At 56.6% G+C, this 23,153-nt stretch overlaps 1 protein-coding gene and 1 long non-coding RNA gene across 2 annotated transcripts in view; one reads left to right on the top strand and one right to left on the bottom strand.

The window, feature by feature from the left end:
* Positions 1 to 3,945, bottom strand: part of LOC121489335 — a 32,949-nt gene extending 29,004 nt beyond the window's left edge. Inside the window, exon 1 of the long non-coding RNA XR_005987330.1 lies at positions 2,270 to 3,945. This is a non-coding gene — a long non-coding RNA (uncharacterized LOC121489335). The remainder of the gene's footprint in view (positions 1 to 2,269) is intronic.
* On the top strand, positions 1,684 to 22,293 carry PDIA4 (protein disulfide isomerase family A member 4). Its single transcript, XM_041752239.1, has 10 exons — positions 1,684 to 1,897; positions 8,067 to 8,244; positions 9,267 to 9,472; positions 11,732 to 11,870; positions 14,243 to 14,448; positions 14,559 to 14,717; positions 17,091 to 17,242; positions 20,117 to 20,273; positions 20,606 to 20,839; positions 21,037 to 22,293. The coding sequence occupies exons 1-10, from the start codon at positions 1,819 to 1,821 to the stop codon at positions 21,450 to 21,452; spliced, it is 1,926 nt and encodes a 641-aa protein (XP_041608173.1). The 5' UTR covers positions 1,684 to 1,818; the 3' UTR covers positions 21,453 to 22,293.
* Positions 22,294 to 23,153: the final 860 nt, after the last annotated feature.

Here is a 23,153-nt window from a genome sequence, read left to right as displayed (position 1 = left end):
GGTTCCATAGGAAACTACCATGAAAGACAAAAGTTCTGGCTGGGCTCTATGTCTTTGAAGAGTCCCTCAATTTTTTTTTCACAATTTATTTATTTATGATAGTCAGAGAGAGAGAGAGAGAGAGAGAGAGAGGCAGAGACACAGGCAGAGGGAGAAGCAGGCTCCATGCACCAGGAGCCCGATGTGGGATTAGATCTCAGGTCTCCAGGATGGCGCCCTGGGCCAAAGGCAGGCGCCAAACCACTGTGCCACCCAGGGATCCCGAAGAGTCCCTCAATTGAGGGGTACCTGGGTGATTCAGTGGTTGAGCCTCTGCATTTGGCTCAGGCGGTGGTCCCTGGATCCTGGGATGGAGTCCCCCATTGGGCTCTCTGTAGAGAGCCTGCTTCTCCCCCTGCCTGTGTCTCTGCCTCTTTCTGTGTCTCTCACAATTAAATAAATAAAATCTTTAAAAAAAAAAAAAAGTTCCTCAAATGATATTGCTGATGAACACCGTGTAGTGTGTAGAATTGTAGATGCACCAAACTGTACGCCTGAAACTACACTGGATGTTAACTATACTGGAATTTAAAAACAGATAAATATAAAATGGTGTTGAGCTGTTAGATGGTCTACATTGAAAGCAGTCAGGTAAGTGAGTGGCTGCCAGCTGTATACTTTGGCATCATTAGTTGCAGACTGTCTTTCTGCCCTACACAATTGAGGGGAGAATCATCAGATTTACAGGAATTCAATAAAAATTTATCAAGTAAAAATCTTCTAATTGCTAATGCCTGTGAGTTGCCAGCTGTCTTCCTTCATGACTCAATCTGTATAAACAGAAAAATACTCCTGCTTAGAATTTTTTCCCCTACTTGTCTTCTCTGTCTCTTCAGGCCTACTAATCCCGTCGTGTGGACGAAACCTCAAACCTAATAACCACCACAGGTTTGGCATACATAAATCATTTAACCTAATTGTCTTCTTTCACACTGTCAAGAGGGAAAACCTGGACTGTATTTACATCTATATAGACCACTCTGGCATTGAACTTTTGGTGAAAATCACTAGGGAATAGCCAACGTGAGACAAAGTTTAGACAAGCAACCGAGGGTCTGTTCATAGGTGAAGCCGTGGAGAGCGGCTCACAGAACCCTTAGGTCTGGATGCACCTTACTGCACACGCATCCCCACCCCCAAGCCAGGGAGGAAATGCAAACTTTTATTTGCTCAAACCCACACAGAACCCACAAAGCAGACTCAGGATCCGCGTCCTCTTCTTTTCCCTTTAAGAGAACCCGCTCAGGCCCCTCTGCCGCCTGGGCCTGCGGCCTCCCCACACCGGCCCAGCGGCAAACGCGCACTTGGCTCCCACGCCCGCCTCCCCTAAGAACACGTGTTCTTCCCGCCCAGCTCCGAGGCGGCCTGCGGAGTCCAGCCCCGCCCCCGCCCCGCCCCGCCCCGCGGCCAATCGCGTCCCAGGGCCCGCCCCGCCGGCCAATCGCGTCCCAGGGCCCGCCCCGCCGGCCAATCGCGTCCCAGGGCCGCGCCCCGCCCCCAGCCCGGCCGCCGCCTCCGGGCCTCCTCCCTCCCGGCGTCCGCCCGTGCGCTCGGGGCCAACCGGGTGGCAGCCGCGGATTGGTGGCTGCGGCGCGGCCAATCGCAAGGGGGCACCTCACGTTAGGGCTCCGGCCTTAAGCGCGCGGCGGCCGCGGAGGGCGGCGACCGAGGCGCACGCGGCCCGCGCCCCAGGGCGGCGGGGATTGGCCGGCCGAGGCTTGCCCGCCCCCGCGCGCGCCGGCGAGGCTTCCCGAGGTCCGCGGAGGCCGCGCTGCCGCCATGAGGCCCCGGACGGCCTGGCTGCTGCTGCTGCTCCTGGCGCTGGCGCACCTGCTGGCCGCCGCGGGCCCCGACGGAGGTGAGCGGCCGGCGGGCCCCGGGACACGTGCTGGCGCGTGGGGGTCGGGGCCCGGGGCGGGGGCGGCGGGGGCGGCCTCCCCGGCAGCAGCTGCCCCTCGGCCCTGCCAGGGACGCTCGGGCGCGGGCTCGGCCTGCGGGCGAGCGCGGCGGCGGCGGGGCCTGCGGGGGCGGCGGCGGGGCCTGCGGGGGCGGCGCCGAGGCCCGGGCCGAGCTCCCCGGACGCGCCGCCAGCCGCCCGCCCCCAGCGCCCCTTTAGAGCGGGCCCCGTAGGCCCGGCGGGGGCCGGCTCGCATCCGCCCGAGGCCGCAGGCTGCGCCCGGTCTGCCGGGGCCCCTCCCGCCCCTCCCCGCTGCGGGAGGGCGCCAGGCACCTGCTGGTCGCGGCGGCCCAGGTCCCTGGAGAAGAGCCAGCTGCAGACGCGGCGTCCAGAGCCTGTTGATGAGCAGGAAGCCCTCCTGGAGAAAGGGCGCTGCTCCCAGACGGCGGGCCTCCTCCTCCCCGGCCTCTCCGACCACCGATCCTTCCCGGCCGCTTTGTGCCCTAGAAATAAACCCCCCCGTCGAGTACTGGTGTGTAGGGCAAGTGCGAACTTTATACTCTTTCAAACAGATTGAGTAACTTGGGGGGATGGGGGGCCACCAATTCAAGCCTTCGCCCAAATAGGGAAGTAAGAACCCCGCTGGGTGATACAGACACCTGCGGAGAGCGAGTGGAAAGCAGCGAGGCCTTCAAGTGAGACTTGAGACCTCCATGAAACACGAAGGCCCAAAAAATATACCAAAGGAGGCTTCCGGGGGTGCGGGGCCTGAAATCCGCGTTGTAAACATCTACTTCCCTGATACCGGTGCAAGTCACGCTTTGGGGGACTTACGTGAAAGTTCCAGGACCAGTGGGGATGGAGGGTCTTTTTTTGGAACGTGGCTAAAAAGCAAAATAGTTTTGTTGTCTTGATTTTGATCCAGTGATTTTTTTTTTTAAGATTTGTTTGTTTATTTATTTATGATAGAGAGAGAGAGAGGCAGAGACACAGGAGGAGGGGGAAGCAGGCTCCATGCAGGGAGCCCTCATAGGACTCAACCTCCAGTCTCTGGGCCAACGGCAGGCACCAAACCACTGAGCCACCCAGGGATCCCCGATCCAGTGATTCTTAAGAGGCCTGAGAGAGTGGTGAACTCAGGTGGACACCAAGGGTTATTAGGACCAGCAGGTTTATTGTTTGGGTGACAGATCACTAATGCCATGAAGACCCTGAGAAGCAATTGCCTCTAGGGTGAGCCCAGGAATCTCTGGGGTTGTCATGCTCAAGGGCACTAGCCTCTGGTGAGGTTGGTGCATGGTCGGGGGTGGAAGCGGCTCCTACTCCCTACCTTGACCCTTCCCCCATCCCTGAGGACATCCCTTACCCTTCTCTCTCACAGGTAAACTTGTCCTGCTGATTTATTTTGGGCCCACATTTCTCTCTACCTCCGCTGTTCCAAGTCTTCAGGTTTTGTTTTTGTTTTGTCTCTCTTATATTTCAGATTCAAACAGCACAGTGCTGTCTAGGCCCCAAAAGACAACCACCCCACACCACCACCACCACCACCACCAAGAATATGGTCACTAAATAGAGCTTAAGCTCTGGCCGGTGCAAGCCTTAGGTGTGGTGTCTCAGGTTAGAAATCACCTGTACGTTTCACATTTTTCCAGCCAAAATAGTGAGAGAAAATACTTTGATGCTAGTTATTGCCTGTTTTTTTGTTTATTATTTTTGGTTTTTTTAATTTATTTTTAAGATTTTATTTAGGGCAGCCCAGGTGGCTCAGTGGTTTAGCTCCGACTTTGGCCCAGGATGTGATCCTGGAAATCCAGGATCGAGTCCCACGTCGGGCTCCCTGCCATGAAGCCTGCTTCTCCCTCTCCCTCTTCTCAGGGTACCCAGGCTGCCCTGTTGCCTGTTTTTAGCTGGAATTGGCATAGACTTAAAAGTTAAGTGGAGAGATGCCTGGGTGGCTCAGCGGTTGAGCATCTGCCTTGGGCCCAGGGCGTGATCCTGGAGACCTGGGATCGAGTCCCGCATCGGGCTCCCTGCATGGAGCCTGCTTCTCCCTCTGCCTGTGTCTCTGCCTCTCTCTCTCTCTGTGTGTCTCTCATGCATAAATAAATAAAATATTTTAAAAAGTTAGGTGGAAATCCCCTTGTGTGGGTGCTAAAGAACTGTTCGCTGCCTCTCTTCATTCCTGAGAAGTGATTATCAAATGATTCCACCTAAAGCCTTGGGCCTATTAGGAAGAAAAGAGGTGACAATGAGCCAGAGCAGTGAAGTGGTCAGGACCCTCCACTAACTAGTTTCTTGATCCTTTGGCAGGTGACTAACACGCTCGGTGCCTTAGTTTCCTTGTCTGTAAAGTGCATGTAATGTTTCCCCAACGAGGGATCCCTGGGTGGCGCAGCGGTTTGGCGCCTGCCTTTGGCCCAGGTCGCGATCCTGGAGACCCGGGATCGAGTCCCACATCGGGCTCCTGGTGCATGGAGCCTGCTTCTCCCTCTGCCTGTGTGTCTGCCTCTCTCTCTCTCTCTGTGACTATCATAAATAAATAAAAATTAAAAAAAAAAAATGTTTCCCCGACGGGTAAGAGAACGTGTGTAAGAGCTCAGCACAGTGCCTGGCCCTTTGCAGACATCAGCTGTAGTGATCTGTCTGGTAACGAATTTCTTTTTCCATGTTTAATGTCCACTTCAGTATTGACCTGATGCTAGAATTTATCGAGCCGTTCCGGGCACTTCTCTGGCAGGGACCGAAGAGGGAGGATAGTGAGGATGTCTTGAAAGGAGCTGCCTGTGTGCAGGCTGGGCAGGGCTCCAGGGTTGTCGTCGGATGTACCGTTGGGAGTGGACAGGGATCGCAGAGGCCTGGGGCCCCCACTCCGGAATGGCCTTACCACGTGGGCTAAGCAATGTGGAGGTGATGTGAGGCTTCATCGGCCGGGTGCTGGGGAGAGTGGCACCCATCCAGAAGATGCTAGAAGGCTTTGGGGATCTTTTCTCTCCTAGAATGTCCAGTCATAAAAGTGAAAAAGTGGGCTCCCTACTACCGTGTGGGATGTTTTCTTTGCAGGGATGTGTGGGTTTCTAGTAGGTTAGGAACATAGAGCCACCGGCCTCTCAGATTGCAGGAGGTTCAGGCCTGGGGTTGTCTGCAGGCTGGCAAGGACTTGGAAAGGTAGGGACCTGCCTTAATGCATTTGGGAGTCTTTCACTATGTAGGGAATTTTCTGTCATTTTTGTTTGTTATCTTTTAAAAGAAGTATCAAGGGCAGCCCCTGGTGGCTCAGCGGTTTAGCACCGCCTTTGGCCTGGGGCATAATCCTGGAGACCTGGGATGGAGTCCCACATCGGGCTCCCTGCATGGAGCCTTCTTCTCCCGCTGCCTCTCTCTCTGTGTTTCTCATGAATAAATAAATAAAATATTATAAATAAATAAATAATCAAGAAATGAGTTCAGTCTTAGGAACTCTGTCCCGTGGTAGTTTGGGGACCCCCACTGAATCACAAGGACTGTCCCTGGTGGTGCTCCAGGCCGTGTCAGGCTGAGCATCGATAGGAAGGCACCCTTGCCTTAACCTCTTAGTAAAATTCTCCCTATCCCTGTGCTTGGCGTGGGTCATCGGGCCCCTCTGCCCCCTGGCTGTGCCCTAGCCTAAAGTGCAGATTAGGTTCCCACCTGTCCTGCAGTCTTGCATCTGCCTGCAAGTAAATCTGGTTCCTGTATTGGCCGGAGCGGTCAGGCAGTGAGAGCGGATGCCCTTGGCCCACGAGCCATGCCTGGCTGCCCCCAGCAGGCTCTCTAGCCTGCGTGAAGCATCCGGATCCGAGGCCAGGTGTGGGGTGCCTCCTAGGTCCCTGACCCAAAGCAGAGAACCTGCAGAACATCCTGACGTTGAGTCTGCAGGTTTGCAGCCGTCACATGGGTCGTTTTGAGTGAGACTTTGGAGCCATGGGTGATCAGATTAGCCTTTTGGAAAGCCAGTATGACTGCTGTACCACAGGCCAGAGCAGGAAAGCTCAACACTCAATTCTTGCCTTGTGGGGTTGTCCTAGGCAGTATTTCCAGAAGAACCTGGAAGCCCTAGCCAGCCAGGGTTAAATTCAGGTTCCCAAGAGTGTTCAGATTCTCGAAGACCTGAGGCTGCAGTGTTGGCTGCCGGTCATCGGGGGAGGCGGACTGCGTTGAGGCCACCAGCCTGGGAGGTGGAGATGGGGCTTGAGCCCGCACTGTCTTCCCCCAGGCCCTGCACTTCTCCATGTCCAGGAAGCCTGATGCCAGTGCTGGCTGGCGGCGGGGCCTCTGCGGGCCTGTCGCCACCTAGAGGCCCTTGGGAGGGGGGGGGGGGCGTGGGGAGCAGAGGGCCCGAAGGCCCGGGAGCCAAGTAGGTCTGCTTGGTTTGTACTTCTCAGGTTGGTGGCTTCTGTTTTGAGATTTTATTTTTTTATTTATTATTTATTCATAAGAGACCCAGAGAGAGGCAGAGACACGGGCAGAGGGAGAAGCAGGCTCCCTCTGGGAAGCCCGATGCGGGACCGGATCCCAGGACCCCGGGGTCATGAGCTGAGCCCAAGGCAGGCGCTCAACCACTGAGCCCCCCAGGCACCCCCTGTTTTACAGGCCTTTCTTCCTTCCCCCACAAAGGAGGAGAACTTGTACCCTAAGCTGGAGAGCGAAACGTAGAAGTCAGGAAGAAGCAGCGGGATGTGTAAAGGAACGTGGTTGAGGAAAGTGTGGCTCCTGGTGGATTTTGGTTTGTAATTAATTTGTAAAAAATTTTTGGTTTGTAATTTTTATGAAAAGAGGCAGAGGTGCCACAGCATCCAGACCAGTTAGTTCCCTGGCCCGTCCCGGCAGCTGTGGGGCCAGCACTGGGTTCGGTGGGGCAGGGCCAAGGTGGGGCAAGTCCCAGAGGTTCCCAGACCCTGAGGCTGACTTGGTCCTCCGCCCCCAGCACAGAACTATCAGAGTTGCTTTATCTCCTGGGAAGCATCTGGGGAAAGAATAATTGGCCCCTTGGCACGATCTGGCTCCAGAGTTAAATCAGTTCTGGGGCTTGCTGTACTTGGCTGCTGTGACAGCAGCGGGAGAAGCTGGTTAATGAGAACTGCAGTCCCAGGGTTCCTTGTCTCCGTCGTCGGACGAGTGAGTCAGTGAAACACAGATGATAAGATGAGCAGGTTCTTGTGCTCTGGGAAGAGAGCTGTGCTTCCAGGCAAGGCATTCTCCGAAGGTGCGATTTGTTATGCTTTATTGACGTACGTTACCCCTGTAAATCTTTAAAATTATTCGTGGGGGGACTCCCACGCTGGGGATTACTGTGGGGTGACTTGATAAGTAACTACAATTCCTCACCCTCTTCCCTCCACGGTGAAACCTGTGGGGCCCTGTTGTAATGCCACCCCCTTTCAGAAGTGGAATGAGTCCAGCCTCCAGAATGTAAAGCCGAGCACAAGTACTTGTTCCCCGTTGGTACTGGTTGGGGGGCCAGGCAGCCATTTGTTCACAGGAAGACTGATGAGGCCCTGTCTGTGGAGAGCATGGTACCATGAAGAAGGCGTTGGTGACAGCCTGCCCTGGAGCACAGAGGCAGGGTACCCACAGAACGAGGTACCCTAACGCACAAAGCACAGGAGGTGGATAAAGGAGCCTTGCTACAGGGCAGGGGCGAGGCCTGCAAGGCCTGCAGCAGGGTGATACTGGGAGTGGATCGGATCCCAGTGCAGGAGTGACAAGTGATGGTTAGGGTTCTCCCAGCCTGGGCAGGAGGTACCTGGTCCTGTCCTCAAGTCCTGCTGGGCGTTTAAACTTTGAATTCTAGGAGACGCCTGGGTGGCTCAGTGGTTGAGCATCTGCCTTTAGCCCAGGGTGTGATCCCGGGGTCCTGGGATCGAGTCCCACGTCGGGTTCCCAGTGCGGAGCCTGCTTCTCCCTCTGGTTCTCTCTCTGTGTCTCTCATGAATAAATAAATTATTTTTTCTTTAAAGATTTTATTAGAGGCCTGATGTCGCCACCTCGGCTCGTGGTGGCCCTCAGGGACCACTCAGGCCTCGTGGCACGTTTGCCGGGTTTGGGGTTCTAGGAAAGCTTTGAAGGAGGAGAGTCACCAATTTCCTAACCGGTTTGGATGTTTTCCGCTCAGATTCTTCCAATAAAGAAGATGCCATTGAGGATGAAGAGGAGGAGGATGACGACGAGGAAGAGGAGGAGGATGATTTGGAAGTCAAGGAGGAAAATGGTGTCCTGGTCCTGAATGACATGAACTTCGATAACTTTGTGGCTGACAAAGACACGGTGCTGCTGGAGTTTTATGCTCCGTGGTAAGGACTGGGTGAGGGGTCCTCCGTGCCCACGGGCTTGACGACTCACGGTGAGGGTGGCAGGGGGAGTGTGGGTGCAGGAACGCCAGGAGCTCAGCGTCTGGGAGCCGGCCCTCAGAACGCAGCCCCTGGCAGCCTAAGATACAAGTGTGTCCTCGGATAGTTCAGCTGAGGGGTTGGCGTGCTTAACAGTCTGTGACAACACAGAGACAGGTGTTGGTGACGACCTGTCCCTCGCTGCAGATCCTGCCCTGACCCACCTCGAGGCCATCCTGCCGCCCTGCTCCTGCCAGTTGCTGCCCGGGTGCAGCCTTGGCCTTCGGGTAGTTTCTGGCGTGGAAAGGCACACCGTAGTTAAGATCTGCTTAGTTACTGGACCAGTGCCTGAGGTTCAGGCATGAGGTGTTTTTTTTTTTTTTTTTCTTTTTTTTGGTAGAATATCTAAATTGTCCTTGGAACAGGTCAGTGAGACTATATTACTACGTTGTAGATCCGTATTCTCAAACTTTTTGGCCCTGTGAGTCCAGATTGCTTTTTAGGTGGGTCGTGGCTCTCAGCAGTTACCATATTCAACATCAGAACACGGAGCTTTCTGTATTAACTCCTCTCTCGCCGTAGCCCTCACTTGTTAACATGACATTGTTACACCAACATTGTGGTTGGTCATGTGGCCTCTGGGAGACACCACTGTACGCTCTGAGGGAGTGAGCGAAGAAGACCGGAGAGGCCTTCTGGAAAGAGTTTTTACCTCACAGATGCATCGAGAGGGGTCCCTGGACAAACTTTAAAGCTTCCGGACAAAAGCACTGGGGTTTGGAAGCGTGAGCCCAGGCCAGAGCTGGAATTCCGGCCTGCATGTGTCTGACTCCAGCCACCTTGGCTTCCTCACTGTGATACCTTGTGTGTCTCCTCTTACTTGCGATCATCCGGGTCCCCGTGCCCCCGTCCAGAGGTACAGTGCTGGATGTCAGTCCCCATGGGTACAGTTAACCTGCTTCTTCTTCCCTAAATCTCATTCTCAGGTGTGGACACTGCAAGCAGTTTGCTCCGGAATATGAAAAAATTGCCAGCACCTTGAAGGAGAACGACCCTCCCATTCCTGTGGCCAAGATCGACGCAACCTCGGAGTCCGCGCTGGCTGGCAGGTTTGGTGTGAGCGGCTACCCCACCATCAAGATCCTCAAGAAGGGGCAGGCTGTGGACTATGAGGGCTCCAGGACTCAGGAAGGTGAGTGGAGCCTGCACTCATGGAGGAGGGTGGGCCAGGCCTCTCTTTTCAAAAGAAAGTTAAGGGAGGTGGTTTGGATAATAGGACAAGTTGAGTGGGCCGGGAGTGGTCCCAGGAGCACCAGCTTCTGGCAGTGCTCCCTGCTGGAGCATTCCAGGTAACCGAGATCAAAGTAACCTCATCCGATCCCTGGGTGGCGCAGCGGTTTGGCGCCTGCCTTTGGCCCAGGGCGCGATCCTGGAGACCCGGGATCAAATCCCACATCGGGCTCCCGGTGCATGGAGCCTGCTTCTCCCTCCGCCTGTGTCTCTGCCTCTCTCTCTCTCTCTCTGTGACTATCATAAATAAATAAAAATAAAAATAAAGAAATAAAAATAAAAAAGTAACCTCATCCAGGGGTAGGAAGGGTGTCTTCCCATTTCAGACCATGAAAGTCAAGATCTGGAGCCCGTGTGTTGGCATGGCACGAGGCCACGGTTCCCGGCGGGGCTCTAGAGCAGTGCTTCTCAATGTCGACCTTCCATCAGAGTCACTTGATGGGCTTCCGAAGCCAAGGCTGAGCCCCATCCCCAGGCTCCCACTTCCCTGAGTTTCAGGTCAGGTTTGCTGATTAGCATTTCTTACAGGCTCCCGGGGCTTAACTGAAGCCATGAGTCCAGAGCCCCAGGTTGAGAACCACCAGTGTGACGAGCCAGGCAGTTGTCCAAAACCAGGCCTGATGGGTCCCTACCCAACTTACGTTAGGCACAACATTAAATTTTTTTTTAATGAATGAACAGATAAAATTGTGATATCTTTGTCTTCTCTCTTAATCACTAGGAAAAGACCCCATCGTGTTACAGTTTCCACTCCCAGTGTGGCATAGTGGACGTAGAAGTGACTAGGACCACAGCCAGGACACAGTCCCTGTGTGTCCCAGACACGCGGTGGCCCCTTGCCTGGGTTCCTCATTTGAGGAAGAGGTGGTCACTGGGATCTGATCTGAGTCCCTTTGAGCTGGTAGGGGGCCTCTCCTCTGATCCTCTGAGGATCCTGCCCACTGCTGGTGCACAAAGGAAACCTCAGAGCCATTGACACTTGCTTTCGCATCATGTTTGTCTGTCTTCTGACTAGATCATCCGCTTACGTGCTTCAGAATTCTCAGCGGTAGTTGAGGAATAGTGTTTCCACCCTGACCCTGGCTGTCCAGCTCCCTTCCGGGAAGCCAGCTCGTGTAACAAGTTCCTGTGTCCTTCAGAGACACAGACACAGGAGAGCAGCATGTGTGGGTGGGTTTAATTTCTCCCAGTTGTTAGCATATCCCCAACACCACCTGCACCTTTGTGTTGTGCTTCATCAGTGATGTCTTAGCCATGTCCTTCCTGTTTCAAAGTGAGCAGGCTTGTGTGTGTGGAGGTCCGTGCCTCACGTTTGACCGTTAGACGTGGGGCCAGCTTGGCACCTCGAGAGCAGTGTTCGCCAAAGGGGGCTCCTTGGGCCACTGGCCTCCCCGACGTTGATGAGCTCAGGGCTTTGGGTGGGGCCTGGGAGACAAGGGGCCCATGCCGTGGAGTTGCTGCTGTGCACACTGATCTGAGAACCACTTAGATCTAGCTACTTGGCGATTCCACAGCAGAATGAAAAAAGAAGAAAAAAGAAAAACATCGAATTTGCCACCGCTGTCCCAAGAGCCACTTGGAAGGTGCTTGTAGGAGCGTGTCCTGAGCCTACTCCCATCATTGAGCCCATCTCTGGGGACGGGGCCACCACCCTCCCCGTGCTGCCGATGCAGCCTGAGCGGCAGGGGAGGTGCTGCTTCTCTGCATTTTTCTTGAGTTTTGGGTACACGTCATGACGTGTGACCTGCTGGTGGATGCAGCCTGAGCGGCAGGGGAGGTGCTGCTTCTCTGCATTTTTCTTGAGTTTTGGGTACACGTCATGACGTGTGACCTGCTGGTGCTAGATGTGCATGACTTGACGCATGGGTCTTTTGTACCTGGGGAGGGGACGCCCTTGAGACTATCCACAACGTGTGGTCACGCGTGGTCGGACTCGGGGAGCTTGCAGTTAGCACCACAGTCCAGAGGAAAGTGTCTCTCTCATCAGCTTGGTCTTGGGCTGTCAGAGGAGTTGCTGGGCAATGGGAAGAGGAACAGTGGACCCTCAACCCTGAACTCTGGCCTCAAGCTGCAGAGCAGCACTGGCTAGAGCTGCAGCTGCGTTTTAGGAAATCCAACGTTTCCCGTCTACCTGTGCTCACGCTTGTTTGGTTTGTTTCAGAAATCGTTGCCAAGGTCAAAGAGGTCTCCCAGCCCAACTGGATGCCTCCCCCAGAAGTCACTCTTGTGCTGACCAAAGAGAACTTTGATGACGTGGTTAACGACGCAGACATCATTCTGGTGGAGTTCTATGCCCCGTGGTAAGATGGTGTCTATCCCCTGTAGTTCAGATTTTGATGAGGCCCGTCGCGCGTTTGGTACCACCCAAGCCATGCAGTGGGGGTATCAGAGACCCCTGCAGGTGAGGCCAAGCCAGAGAACAAGGGGGTGCCCAGTCCTCGGCACGCATGAAGGCTGACTTGGCTGCTGAGTGTTCCAGGGGGTGGACGAGGTAGACCTAGGCCTGTACGATGTGAGGAAACACATCTGTAGGACATATGGGACAGTGGGCCGGTGGTGGCAGCTGGTGGCCTTGGGCTGCCCGTTCTAGGCTTGCTTCTTCATGAGGTATCTGAACAGTGGGGTTTTTTTGTTTGTTTGTTTTTTGTTTTATTTATTCATGAAAGATGCAGAGAGAGAGGCAGAGACCCAGGCAGAGGGAGAAGCAGGCTCCATGCGAGGAGCCGGATGGGGGACTCGATCCCGGAACCCGGGGTCATGCCCTGGGCTGAAGGTGGCGCTAAACCGCTGAGCCCCCCGGGCGTCCCTGACTGGTGGTTTTATCTGTCTTCACCTCTGCTTCAGGGCAGAGATGTTCGTGTGCCCGAGCGAATCTTGGACGATGACCCTCCACCTTGCCTCATGCTCCAGACTCACATTGGAGCCTCTGGGTCCCCACAGCTGTCCTGCCTCTGTGTCCTCCTCTCACCCTGTCTCCTTTAGCGTCTTGCCCCCAAGTCCTCCTTTGCAGCCAGGCCTCTTGACGCTGCCAGGCTCCCTCCCCACCCCCGACCTCAGGGCCTCAGCTCTTGCAGGGGAGGGGCAGCAGAGCCTGGCCGCTGGGGGCCGTGGCCCCGGGATAGGGGTTGGGATTGAAGCCTACTGCCTGTCAGGAAAGAGGAAGCCCTGGCTCTGCAGAGGAATTGGGCGTAGGAGGGACATGGCCTGCGTGGCCACAGCATGGACAGGAAGCAGCCAGTTCGGCCCCCGGATAATAGAAGCAGAGGTGATCAGAGGGGAACCGGGCAGGGGCAGGAAGGAGGGGGGCAGGGGACCTGCATGTAGGAAGGAAGATGCCAGGAAGAAAGGCAGCGCGGGGGAGAGGTGGCTGCCCCGGGTGCCGCGGTTCTCGGCCTTTGTGAGGAGAGGACGGAGGGCCGTGGACAGCTGGCGACTGAGCAAAGCCAGTATGTCCAAGGGAGATGGGAGCGCAGCAGCCGGTGCTCTGGGAGGGCCGTCAGCCTGCCTACAGGGCCCCTGTAAATTCGTCCTGGCTCAGCCAGGGGTTCTGGTTCTGGAGCAAGCCTGCTGTGTGTCAGGGCGTGCCGTGCAGGCAGAGTCAGGGATGCGACCACAGGGCTCCAGACCCCTGCGGCCCAAGGCAATGCCCTTGGCCATCGTGGGGTGTGCACATGCGCAGAGAGGACAGGCGGGCGGTGGGAGGGGGGACCCCTGGTGCGCGTGGAAGGGGGGTCCGGGGCCCGGGAGGTGGTGAGGGTGTTGGAGGAGGCTGCACAGGGCTGCCTCGGTGGGGTGTGGACTCTAAGTCGTGCTTGCCCAGAGCTGGGTTCAGCACGCCGCCGGCTCCCGTCGCTAGCTCAGTGAGCGTGTGGAGAGCGAGTTCACCTTGTCTCTGATGCCGCAGGAGCAGTGACCTGCAGAGGTTTATGTGCTGTAGGGTGCGGCCTGGAGGTGTCCTCAGGGCCCTGACAAGGCCTGCTTCGTTCAGCTCGGGCCTCAGGGCCTCTGACTGGCAGGGCACTCACCCGGTGTGGCCCGTCAGTTCTTAGGGTACAGACGGGCTGTCCTAAAGGTGTCTCCGGTCCCGGTTCCCTTGGCTCAGGCTCACCGTCTCCTGCCCTGGTTGGTCGCTGTTGATCTTTGTTCCGTCCTCGTGCTTTTCTTAGGTTGTAACTCGGCTCCCGCATCTCTCCCCTCGCCCACCTTTGAAGGGCGCACGTCCACTTCCTCCCTGTGTCTCGTGTCCCAGGTCAGCTGTCCCATCTGGCAGGAAGGCCATCCCTCACTCGTGTCCTTGCCTGTGCCCACTCCCAACGCAGAGAATCTCCATTCTTAGGATGTTGTGTGTCGTAGCCTTTCCCACGCCTACCCTGTGCTCCAGTCACACCCCTGCCTGTGTCGTGTGCGTGGGTGTCCTGCATGTGTGTGTGTGCGTGTGTGTGTGTGTGTCTGCACGTGCCCATGTGCATCCTCCCACTGTGAGTAGCACTGGTGCGGTGGTGTCATGCCTCCAGAGGGGCCTGGCTCCACGCCCTCAGCTTGGAGGCATTGGGAGGTTTGCTGGATCTAGCTGACTTGCCCGGGAGCACAGGCTGGGTTTCTGTGTGTCCCTCGGCTGGGAGCCTGTGTCCACGCTGGGACGGGCTCCTCTTAGCCTGGCTGCTGCTTGTAGGTGTGGACACTGCAAGAAGCTGGCCCCCGAGTATGAGAAGGCCGCCAAGGAGCTGAGCAAGCGCTCCCCCCCGATTCCCCTGGCCAAGGTGGACGCCACTGCGGAAACAGACCTGGCCAAGAGGTTCGAGGTCTCTAGCTATCCCACGCTGAAAATCTTCCGCAAGGGGAAGCCTTTCGATTACAACGGGCCACGGGAAAAATACGGTAAGCCACCTCCCAGTCGTACCTCAGTGGGGAGGGAGGAGGCGGGGAGAGCCGTGGGCAGTGTCCTGGGGGGCCCCGAGCCCCTCCCCAGGCACATGCTTTGCTCCCAGGTATTGTCGACTACATGATCGAGCAGTCTGGGCCGCCCTCCAAGGAGATCATGGCTCTGAAGCAGGTCCAGGAGTTCCTCAAGGACGGGGATGATGTCATCATCATTGGGGTCTTTAAAGCGGAGAGCGACCCAGCCTACCAGCAGTACCAGGATGCCGGTGAGTCGTGACTCTCGGGGCTGGACGGGTGATCCCTGCCCCAGCCGTCAGATTCCTGGGGTGTCTGCTGCTTCTACGGAGAACTCCTGGGGCCTCGATGTAGGGGATCGCTCCATGAAGAATTGAGATAGCACCCGGGTAACAGGCTTTCCTTTCTGGGGTTGGGGCCTTGATTACGTGTGGGGGGACAGGATCCCATACTGAGTAGGCCTCTGAGCAGAGGGCAAGGGCACAATCAGGTTCATCCGAGTGTGTTGTCTCCCTCCCTGTCTTTCCAGGATCCCCTTCCCAGCCCCTCTGCAAGGGGTGGGGTCTCCACCAGAACGTGAGGGTTTCTGAATCAGACTCATGTTCCAAGTCCTGGCTCTGCTAGTTATTAGCATGTGACCATAGGTGGTGACTTGATTTTTTTTTCTTTTTTTTTTAAATATATTTTATGGGGCGCCAGGGTAGCTTATTCAGTTGAGTGTTTGTCTTCACCTCAGGTCATGACCCCAGGACTCTGAGATCAAGACCCACGTCAGGCTCCCTGCTCAGCAGGCAGCCTGCTTCTCCCTCTCCTCCCCAGTCATGCTCTCTGTTTCAAATAGATAAAATCTTTAACATATATGTGTATATATATTTTATTAAATAATCTACTTTGGAGATCTTTCTACTGCAGGAGGTTGTTACATTGAGACAGTGTAGACGAAGTGCCTGGTAATGCCGGCGTCCAGGAAGTGCTAGTGTTGAGAGTTTGAGAGCCGGAGTCACTGTGCACAGCTGTCAGAGGGGGTGTTCTGTGGGGGCAGGTGGCACTGGCCCCATCCTGAAATCCGTGGTGGTCGGACTTGCTCTCCCAGATGACCCTAGGTTACGAAAGAGAGGTTTTCTCTCAGGAACACTGAGGATCCTCTCCGTCCTCGTCAGGTTCTTTCCAGGGTCCCCCATCACCGCACCCCCCACCCCCCCACATACCACAGATGGTTCGATTTTCTGCTTTAGAGCAGTAATTACAGTGTTTTAAATGCACAGATTGCCCCTTAGTGCTCATTTGTGTGGCACAGTTACAGGTGTGCCCATGCCAAGTGCGGGTGACTGTGGCTGAGCTCAGAGGAGAGGTGAACCCCCCAGTGCCGGGGTGGGGGTGCCTCATCTGTCCTTATGGATTAGGTAGCCGTCTTCTCCCTGGAGCTAAACCAGGGGGAGTCTTGCCCAGAGTGATCCCGGCCTCCCTCCGGGTGGCAAGGGAGACCCATGTTTCTGCAGAGCAGGGACTGGGGCCCGGCGGGGGGGGGGGGGGGGGGCACAGGTACAGTGAATCACTCACACGCCTACAGTCACGTGATTAGCAGGTCTCAGAATCATGGCTTAAATCTAACTCTAGCTGGTTTTGAGAGCCGCCCCCCAAAGCATGTGGTGTACACTGTCTCAGCCGAGTTTCCTGTAATCCGGTCCAGGCTGGGGGGACACCTTTGACGTCTCACCCAGTGTTGGGATCACAGACTCCGCTCAGAGCAGAGACTGAGGTGTGTTCATTCACCCATGGGATTAGGGCAGGGATGGACAAACTGGCCAGGTTTTTTAGTCTTCCAGGCACGCAGCCACACTTAGCGGCCTACACACTGTCTAGCTGCTTTTACACTACAGTGCCAAGTTGAGTGGTTGGGATGGCATGGCCTGCAAAGCTAAAGATCTTGTCTGGTCCTTTCCAGAAAGTTTGCCAAACCCTGTTCTAGAGTGTCCTCAGGCAGTGGGGTCTCGTCTCGAGATTTAAATAAGATAGCAAAAGAACTGCAGCCCACAAACAGGCCAGCCACCAATCTGAGGAGGAGAGTCTAAACCCTCTCGAAGGGGCTGCGTGTGAAAACTCACCCGCGTGGCGCCCACCTGTTCTCAAAGACCGTCTGCGGCTCTCACGTGCGTCTCAGCATCGGCAACACTAGCTCCTGACAAATGAGCTTGAAGTTGCTCTGTGAACATTCAGTTTGTTTCTTATTTTGTTTTTTGTTTTTTTTTTTCTTCCTAAAAACAAATTCTAAGGTAGAGGCTCTAAGGTGTTAAACTAACCTCTACCAAGTTGAAAAATCCAAACTTCCTTCAGGTGTTTAAGCTCTGAGTGTCGTCCACGCAGTATTCGTGGCGCCGATCCCTTCCTTCCCCCCTTCCTCCCTGACATGGAGAGGCAGAGACACAGGCAGAGGGAGCAGCAGGCTCTGCCCAGGGGCCCCCCCGGATCACGACCTGAGCTAAAGGCAGATGCTCAGCCACTGAGCCACCTAGGTGCCCGCCAGTCCCCGTCTTCGCAGGGCATCAGCTTTGGCCGATGAGTTCAGCCTGGGTCAGTGATGCAGGTTAATAAACTGTGTATTTATCGTTCTGTTAAATTCTCAGCAAACAACCTGAGAGAAGATTACAAATTCCACCACACCTTCAGCACTGAAATAGCAAAGTTCTTGAAAGTCTCCTCGGGGAAGTTGGTCGTCATGCAGCCTGAGAAGTTCCAATCCAAGTACGAGCCCAGGAGCAACGTCCTGGACATCCAGGTGAGTGAGGACCCTCGTGGCCACAGCAGCCCCCAGGCTGCTTTTGTGGGTATTTTGGTGGTTTGGTTTGATTTGGTTTTTTGGTTTTTTGGTTTCTGTTTTTGCTTTTAGTTTGTATTTAAATTGCAGTTAGCATTCGGTGTGACATTAGTGCCGAGTGTATGGAAGGTTCACCGTATTGTACATGCAGGTTTCTGAGCAGCCTGAGGCTGCTGGGTGAGCCACAGCTGGGGTTCTGGAGCATGGAGGCTTTGCTCCGAACCTCAGATGTGTGTGGGGTCTGGAGTGCCTTTCCCAGCCCCCTGCCTGGTAAAGGGGCAGGTTCCTGGGAGGCTGAGGACGCCAGAGCAGCCAGCAGGGTGGTCGGTGATTTATTGGGGGGCCTGCCAGAGTGGCTCCCTGTCCTCTCCCCCCGCAGGCAGGTGCCACCCTCCTGGGTGCTCAGCTGCTGTGGCTCTGGCCTCCGTGTCAGGCATTGCCCCTTGGCCAGAATGTTCTCGTGTGTCTGAGCAAGGCCTGCTTGGCCGACAGGGCGGCTCCGGCGCTGAGCTGTGGAGTGATGGCAGGCCTCTGCGGGCAGAGCTGTGGAGCGTGGCCCACGGGTTTGGCCTTCCCTTTTTCTCCCCATGGGCCTATGCCCAGCCCGCATCTTCCAAGCGTGATCTACTCCCCTTGAGAAGGGCGGAGGGGGCTTCAGGCCCAGGGCAAGCCTGGATCCAGTTCCGCGTCCTGCGTGCTTCATGGGGGCCCTGTGCTTTAGCGAGCAGATGGTCAGGTTCAGAAGAAACCCTCCATCTCCAGGTCAGGGCTTTCCTTTGAGAGAGAGACTGGGATGCAGAGCAGAGAGCTGTGTTGTGTCCCTGGCTCCCACAGCCAGTTAGGAGCAGACCAAGGGGAGGGGCTGGGCTGTGATGTCTCTTGTCCCGTCCAGCTCCTTTTCATCCATAGGTATTGACCTGGGGTCTGGAGATGAGCATGGGGGGCTGCAGACCCCAGGAACCGGGCACCGTTCTGGGTGGTGTGAATGTTCCTGGGAAAGGGGTCTGGAGCTTTCGATAGAATCTTCATAGATTCTGGTCCTTGACCCCAGAAAGGTTAGGGGCCCCTCAGTCTAGTCTGTTACACACGTCACTGCCTTTTCACTTCGTACCTTAAATGGACTGGTATTACTTATGTACCAGCTTGGTCGCAAAAATTATTTAAGATCGCTAAACATTGATACAACACAATAAAATGCAGTTTTTTAAAAACTGGCTGACTCAGTTGGAGGAGTGTGTGACTCTTGATCTCGGGGGTCATGAGTTCAAGTCCCATGTTGGGTGTAAAGATTACTTAAAGTATTTTTAAAAAATAAAAAGAAGTGGATTTGGAAATTGGGACAAAGGGAAGTCAAAGGCAGGGTGAGTAAGAAGCAGCCAGCTCTCAGGGCAGCACACGGAGGATCGCCACGACAAGGAAGGAGCTGTTGGCTTGCAGGGTGTGAGGCCCGCTCTGCCCCTGAGTGCAGGTTCGGGCCTGCAGGTGGCAAATGGTCACTTGCAGAGCATATTTGCCCTGGGGTCACTCTGCTTTACTCAGGAGTTCACCTTCTGAGTGACATTCAGCCTGGAGGCTGTCAGATGCCCCATGGCCTGCCGGCCTCTTCAGTCCTTCTTCCATCACTTTCCCCCCACCCTCCCCATACCCTGGGACCATCTCCCCTGTGTGGTTGCTGCTGGCTCCTCCCTTGCAACACCTTCCCCCTCCCACCTGGGAAGTGCCGCCATCCTTTAGAGCTGCCTAGGGCCACCTCCCCGTGTCCCACCCCGACGGACCTCAGCCCAGAGTAAAGAGTACGGTGTTCACCAGCCCCTCCTGCTCTGCAGCCTGGGTGGGCGGCTCAGCCTGGCCCTGCCTCACTTTCTTCCCCTGTAACGTGAGATGGCAGTGCCCACCCTTGGGTGCTTGTGGGGCTGGTGTCTGGAGGCTCTGGGTCAGCATCTATCTTAGTGTGAGCCAGGGGCCCCTGCTTGGCCCTTGAGGCGGTCACCCCAGCTCATGTCTCCCAAGCCACTGCCACTGTGTCCAGCTGGTCACAGAAGCTGCATAAATATCTGTCGGGTTCATCTCCTCTGGAAACCCTCAGGAGCCAGCCTTGCTGAGCCTGTCCAAGGACGGCAGCCTGGTGCTAGACCCCTGAGCCCTTGCATGCTGTGCCTCCCGCCCTCCTCTCCAGAGGGGTGGCCTCAGCGGAGCAGCCTCCAGGCCCTGCAGCTGTCTGGCTCCATGGTCCAGCCTGAGATCATAACGGTCATCGTGAGTGTGGCCTCTCAAGGTGGCCGCTTGCCAGCTGTGTCCCCTGAGCCTCCCTCCCTTCACCTCCTATGCTGTGTGGTTGTCACCGTAAAATGCCCCCCATGGGGCTGTTAGGATCAGATGAGGGGAGATGGATCATCCCACTCAGGTCAACAGTGGGAACAACTGTCCTCTAGAAGTCTGCCTTCTCCCAGCAGTTTTTTTAAAAAACATTCAAAAATGTCTTAAACATTTTAAACATCTTTTTCTTTTAAACATTTTATTTATTCACAAGAGACAGAGAGAAAGGCAGAGGGAGAAGCAGGCTGCATGCAGGGAGCCCTACCGGGACTCGATCCCGGGACCCCGGGGTCACGGCCTGGGCTGAAGGCGGCGCTCCACCTCTGAGCCCAGGCCCCGGGTCAGGGCACACGAGGTCCGCAGTGGCCCGGGAAGCTCACCTAGGGGTCACGGAGGAAAGGAGCCCCAAAGGCAAACGGGGTTACGGGGTGCGCAGCCTGCAAACCGCTCCGCCCCGGCCCGCTCTTTCAGAGCAGACGCCCGCCCTTGGGCCGCGCTCACCTGTGCCGCTCCCCGCAGGGCTCCGCGGACGGCTCGGCCATCAGGGAGCACGTGCTGAAGCACACCTTGCCGCTGGTGGGCCACCGCCGCAGCGCCAATGACGCCAAGCGCTACGCGCGCCGGCCCCTGGTGGTCGTCTACTACGGCGTGGACTTCAGCTTCGACTACAGAGCGGGTGAGAGGCCCTGCGAGGCCGGGCGCCGCGAGGGGCTCCTGCACACGCACACACAGGCGCACGGGCGCTGGCGGGGTCCTGGTCGTGGCTGCGGGGCAGGGCCCCTCCGTGCTGCGGGGCCGCCGCTCCTTCCTTTGGCGCGAGGGGCCTCGTGCCGAGGCTGGGGGGAGGTTGGGGGGGGGGCGGCAGGCGGGGCTGCTGGGGCGGGGCTGGGGCCTGGTGGGGGGGCGGGCCCGGCCGTCCGGTCCCCCGTCCCACGTCCCGTCCCGTCCCCCGTCCCACGGCGCTCACGGCCACGCTCACGGCGCCCGCCCCGCCCCGCCCCGCCCCAGCCACTCAGTTCTGGCGGAACAAGGTGCTGGAGGTGGCCAAGGACTTCCCCGAGTACACGTTCGCCGTGGCCGACGAGGACGACTTCGCGTCGGAGGTGAGGGACCTGGGGCTCAGCGAGAGCGGCGAGGACGTCAACGCCGCCATCCTGGCCGAGGGCGGGCGCAGGTTCGCCATGGAGCCCGACGACTTCGACTCGGACGCCCTCCGCGCGTTCGTCAGAGCGTTCAAGGAAGGTGGGTGCCGGGGCGCCCCGCGGGGACCCGAGGGAGTCTCTCTGAAGCACGCTTCGTGCGCGTGCCAAGCCGTGGACGGCCTCGTGGGAGGGGCGGGAGAGCCCAGAACCCAGGGTGGGCGGTGGCGGTGGGTGCGGCCGCGAGTGCGACACCTCGGCCCCCCTCACGCGCTCCCCGGCGCCCGCCCGCCCTGGCAGGAGCCCTGAAGCCCGTCGTCAAATCCCAGCCGGTGCCCAAGAGCAACAAGGGGCCTGTCAAGGTGGTGGTGGGGAAGACCTTCGACTCCGTGGTGATGGACCCCAGCAAGGACGTCCTCATCGAGTTCTACGCCCCCTGGTGCGGGCACTGCAAGCAGCTGGAGCCCGAGTACGCGGCGCTCGGCAAGAAGTACAGGAACCGCAAGAACCTGGTCATCGCCAAGATGGACGCCACGGCCAACGACATCACCAGCGACCGCTACAAAGTCGACGGGTTCCCCACCATCTACTTCGCCCCCAGTGGGGACAAGAAGAACCCAATTAAATTTGAGGACGGAAACAGAGATCTGGAGCACTTGAGCAAGTTCGTAGAAGAACACGCCACGAAACTGAGCAGGACCAGGGAAGAACTCTGAAGGCGCGGGCGGCCCGCGGCGCGCAGGGGGAGCGCAGGAGGGAGCGCCCGGAGCCGGAGCCGGAGCCGGAGCCCAGCAGCGGGGGCGCTCGGCCGGGGCAGGGTCTCTTGGGGCTTAGGGGTTTTGTACTCTGGTATCTCACCTCACGCTCTGAATACTGAATAGACAAGAATGACTCCATAGATTAGCCCAGATTTTTACAGAGAATACATCTATTTTTACCATTATTTGGGGTGTGATTTTTTTTTAACCTTCCATTTTCTTTAATATATTTCTTCAAAGCAGATAAGTCGAATCTCTTCTGTGTGAATGGGATTTTTTTTTTTCCTTTTAATTTAAAATTTAAAAAACCGTTTGCCAAATCACATTGATTTTTTTTTTTTTTTTTTTTTTTTGGCTTTTTATTCTACCATTGTCTGAGGAATTACTAGCTGAAGAAGAGTTGACTGTCCATGTGCTTTTAGTTTTCATTTCTTCCTGCGTGGCACCAGGAACCATCACCAAACACCCTACCAGGGATGACATTCCAGTGCGACCTCTGAGCCGCCACCCAGTCCCGAGAGCAGAGGCATCTCTGTGGGGGACTGGGTGTGGCCGTGCCTTCTGCATTCAAGCCAAGGACTGCAGGGTGTGGAGCGGCTCCCAGGTCCCCCAGACCCAGGGAGCCGAGTTCCAAGGCTCAGCCTTGGGGCGAGAGCAGCCACCCAGCTGGGTTAGAGAGCCCCACCTCTTCAGAACCAATACTGCCAGAGGAGAGGTGACCTAGGGCACAGGTGGATACTTTAGGATGATGGGAAGATGGGGTAGGCTGTCATGATGGAATAAAACAATTACTGAAAAATAATGTCCATAACTGTGTTAGACAACAACTGCTCCATCCCAGAGCCTGGGTTGAACTGAGGCCCCGGGCTTGGCGGGGAGGGCTGACTGTCCTGCAGCCACGCGTTGTCTCAGACGCCTGAACACTCACCCAGGGAATGGAGTGTCCTGACCCGGGTGGAGGCGTCGGTGGTCTCCGCTCCTGGGGTGTGGAAGTGAGCTGTGGCACGTCCCGGCAGGATGCGGCAGAGATAGAAGCTGAGGAAGCTGCCCCGAGCCTTTCGGGGGGTCTGGGAGGAGGGGATAGGGCAGGAAGCTGGTGCAGCCCCAACACAGACGTCCTGGGGGACTGGCATGTGATGGGAGCTTCATACCCGTGGTTCCACTCAACCAGCACGGGCCGTCTCCGCCTCCCTCCCCTGGCACTTAGCCGGCTCCTCACTCAAATGAAACAAAAGTAGGGGGAAGGTGAGCATTCTGGAGCTGGTGGCAGCTCTTCCAGCAGTAACGTGTGATTGCTGCAGGGGCTGGCGGGGGGGACAGGAGGCAGGTCTTGGGGAGGGGCAGCTTCGGTGAGTCTTTCTAAAGGATCTGCTTTCCAGGTGAGTCAGGCCCAGGCCCAGGTGGACTGGGAGTTGTGAGAGGATGGTGGCATCTGGTAAGTTCTCAGTGTGCCCAATGCAACAGGAGGTCTCCAACACCCCCCTCTGTGTTCTCTTCCATTGGGAGAACACACGGGTCTCCCCTTGGGGTCTTTGTACCAGGAGACTCAGGAGTGAAGGTGGGTTCGGGGCTTGAAGGCCTTTTCTCAAAGAGGCACACTCATCCAGCGCTGCCAGGAGAGCAAAGTGGTTCCTTTCCTGGGGCTTCCGGGCAAGCCCG

This window comes from Vulpes lagopus, chromosome 4, assembly GCF_018345385.1.
Source record: "Vulpes lagopus strain Blue_001 chromosome 4, ASM1834538v1, whole genome shotgun sequence".
NCBI lineage: Eukaryota > Metazoa > Chordata > Mammalia > Carnivora > Canidae > Vulpes > Vulpes lagopus.
Note: the sequence above shows the minus strand (reverse complement) of the source record. Positions and strands in the feature narration are given on the sequence as shown.

Coding starts and splice junctions, on each gene's coding strand:
- PDIA4 (XM_041752239.1), top strand. CDS start 1,819: ATGAGGCCCCGGACGGCCTGGCTGCTGCTGCTGCTCCTGGCGCTGGCG. Junction 9,473..11,731: donor GGGCTCCAGGACTCAGGAAG/GTGAGTGGAGCC, acceptor GGTTTGTTTCAG/AAATCGTTGCCAAGGTCAAA. Junction 20,274..20,605: donor CAGCTTCGACTACAGAGCGG/GTGAGAGGCCCT, acceptor GCCCCGCCCCAG/CCACTCAGTTCTGGCGGAAC.